This window comes from Empidonax traillii, unplaced genomic scaffold, assembly GCF_003031625.1.
Source record: "Empidonax traillii isolate 1590-97213 ecotype Southwest subspecies unplaced genomic scaffold, ASM303162v1 scaffold1839:size67204, whole genome shotgun sequence".
Classification (NCBI taxonomy): domain Eukaryota; kingdom Metazoa; phylum Chordata; class Aves; order Passeriformes; family Tyrannidae; genus Empidonax; species Empidonax traillii.
In genome coordinates, this window is record NW_020957032.1 from 56,547 (window position 1) to 59,013 (window position 2,467).

At 44.6% G+C, this 2,467-nt stretch overlaps 1 protein-coding gene across 1 annotated transcript in view; it reads left to right on the forward strand.

The window, feature by feature from the left end:
• LOC114071095 (serpin B6-like) overlaps positions 1 to 2,121 on the forward strand; it is an 8,351-nt gene extending 6,230 nt beyond the window's left edge. Inside the window, exons 6-7 of the mRNA XM_027908778.1 lie at positions 535 to 702; positions 1,564 to 2,121. Of these exons, the coding sequence (XP_027764579.1) occupies positions 535 to 702; positions 1,564 to 1,968 (573 nt within the window). The 3' untranslated portion in view covers positions 1,969 to 2,121. The remainder of the gene's footprint in view (positions 1 to 534; positions 703 to 1,563) is intronic.
• Positions 2,122 to 2,467: the final 346 nt, after the last annotated feature.

Below are 2,467 nucleotides of genomic sequence, written 5' to 3' on the forward strand. Positions count from 1 at the left end.
AATAGTTGCTGATGGTCCATGTGGAAATGGAATAGGAGAGCAGAGAATGAAAATATTTTCCCTCCTTACTATGCTTTTGACTTGTTAGAATTCAAAATAACGCTCTCACTTTCTCGGTATTTTTAGTATAATTTGAAAGTATTTTTTCTAGTACTTGGAACCACGTGGACTAAAAATGAAAGTATATAAGTTGAAATTACTTTTATTCATTTAGAGCGAGGAACATAGTCCCTGTTTCTTACCGCACTGTTCAGGGTTTGTCACTAATTCTTTAAGGAGCAAAACGGCAAGGATACATATTTGCCATATTTCCTTAAAGGCATCTTCACAGAGATTTCTACCATAGTAATGAAAAATTAAATCTCAGTGAATCTTAGTGATTTACAGAAGACAGTGCTAGGGTTACACTCTGTGGTGTGTGATTAGTTCTCTTTGGTCAAATTCTCAAAAACCCTGATTAACTGGCTGCCTGCTCTGTATTTTGAGACCAGCATAGCAGCTCAGCACTAACTGTTGACATCTCTTAATTTTTAGAATGAGACCAAGCCTGTGCAGATGATGTTCAAGAAGGATAGATTTAACATGACCTATATTGGGGACTTGCAGACCAAAATCCTTGAGCTGCCCTATGTCGGTAATGAACTCAGCATGATCATCCTGCTCCCTGATGCCATCCAGGATGGATCCACGGGCTTGGAAAGAGTAAGTTGTTGAGCTGAATGCAAAGACAGGCTGTATCCTTCCAGGGAAGAAGGTCTGGTACAGCATGTAGAGCTGCAGTTTGGTTCCAGAGCTAGTCTGTCACTGGTGGTCAATGCCAGCTGAAATGTCCAACGCTTCCTTGCCCTCAAAGTGAGTGGCCAACCTGGTGTCACTGCTGCTCAAGCTGGGTGCTGCCTCCTTAGCCAGAGGCTCTGGAGGAAAATCTGAGCCTCCTCAGGAGCAGAGGTCAGCTGTGGTTATGGTGAAGGCATGGTATGATGAGCATCATATGTGGAGGGAGGGAATTTGGGTGGCCTCTTAGGAAGTCCTGCGGCTTCTCCTGTAGATCTGTTCTGAGCAGCTGACAGATGGTCTGTGGCACACCACCTGGAAACAGGCTCCCAGGAGAGGGTAGGATCTCCTCTACTGAAGATGGGATACAAGTTTGGAGTATTTTTTTTTTTATTCCTTGCTGACCTGAAGGAGGAACCACTGGTTAAGAGACAGATGAACTGAGTTCAGTTTCTTTGGGACTTGGCCAGCAGCTCCTGTGCCATTGCTTCCCATATGTAAAAATATAAAAAACCCCCAACAATCCTAATGAGTTCTGTAAAAGTAAACATTACGTGGAAGGGATTATTCCCTATTGTCCCTACCAAAAAGGCATGAGGGAATGATCTTGCCTGGGGCTGTCATCTGTAGTGAGAAGTATAACTTGCACTTTTGGCATGAGACACACTAAAGCACAGTAAAAAAGAGGCATGTTATGCACTGTGTAAACAAACAGTAGTCATTTCTTTTGCTTGTGTAACACTGAGTTGCTTCTCACTGTAACTAAATAAATTTGGGGTTTTTCTTTAGCTGGAAAGAGAACTTACATATGAGAAGCTGATAGATTGGATCAATCCTGAAATGATGGACTCAACGGAGGTGAGGGTGTCTTTACCTAGATTTAAGCTGGAAGAAAATTATGACCTGAAACCCATTCTGAGCAGCATGGGAATGCCTGATGCATTTGACTTGGGGAAAGCAGACTTCTCGGGAATCTCATCTGGCAACGAGCTGGTGCTCTCTGAAGTGGTTCACAAGTCCTTTGTGGAAGTCAACGAAGAAGGCACTGAAGCAGCTGCTGCCACAGCTGCAATAATGATGATGCGCTGTGCAATGATTGTTCCAGATTTCACTGCTGATCATCCCTTCCTCTTCTTCATCCGGCACAACAAATCTTCCAGCATTTTGTTCTGTGGCAGGTTTTGCTCTCCCTAAAGAGGAAGTGTCTTTGCACGATAGGCACCATTACACAATAAAGATTTCTTGAGAATAGGGCGACTCCTTTTGCACTAATTGTCTCTTTGAGCTGTGCCTGAACCCTCTTCTGTGGTCTTGATCTCAGGCTTGGCAAGAATAAGAGAGCTGCTTAGACCTGCACAGCAAGTGCCGTGTAAAACACCTCTCTCCCTGTGCAAGTGGGTGCAGAGGTCTCCAAGTTGTTGCATCCCACTTGCTCAGTGAAGGCTTCTTCTGTCCTTGACTTCACTTTTAGTGTCCTTGAGGCCGAGTTGGGCACTGACAGTCTGTGGGAGATCAGAAGTTCCTTTTGGTTCTGAGAAGGCTGGAGCCCATTTTTAGCTGCACTCCCCTTTCTTCCTCCAGTCTCATCCATTTAGTGCCTTGATCCATTCCCTAGAGCTGAAAGGTGTTTCTGGCCTCCTGTTCCAGGTGTTGCTGAGCTCCCTGCCTCGATGGGCTTTTGGCTAATAACTGG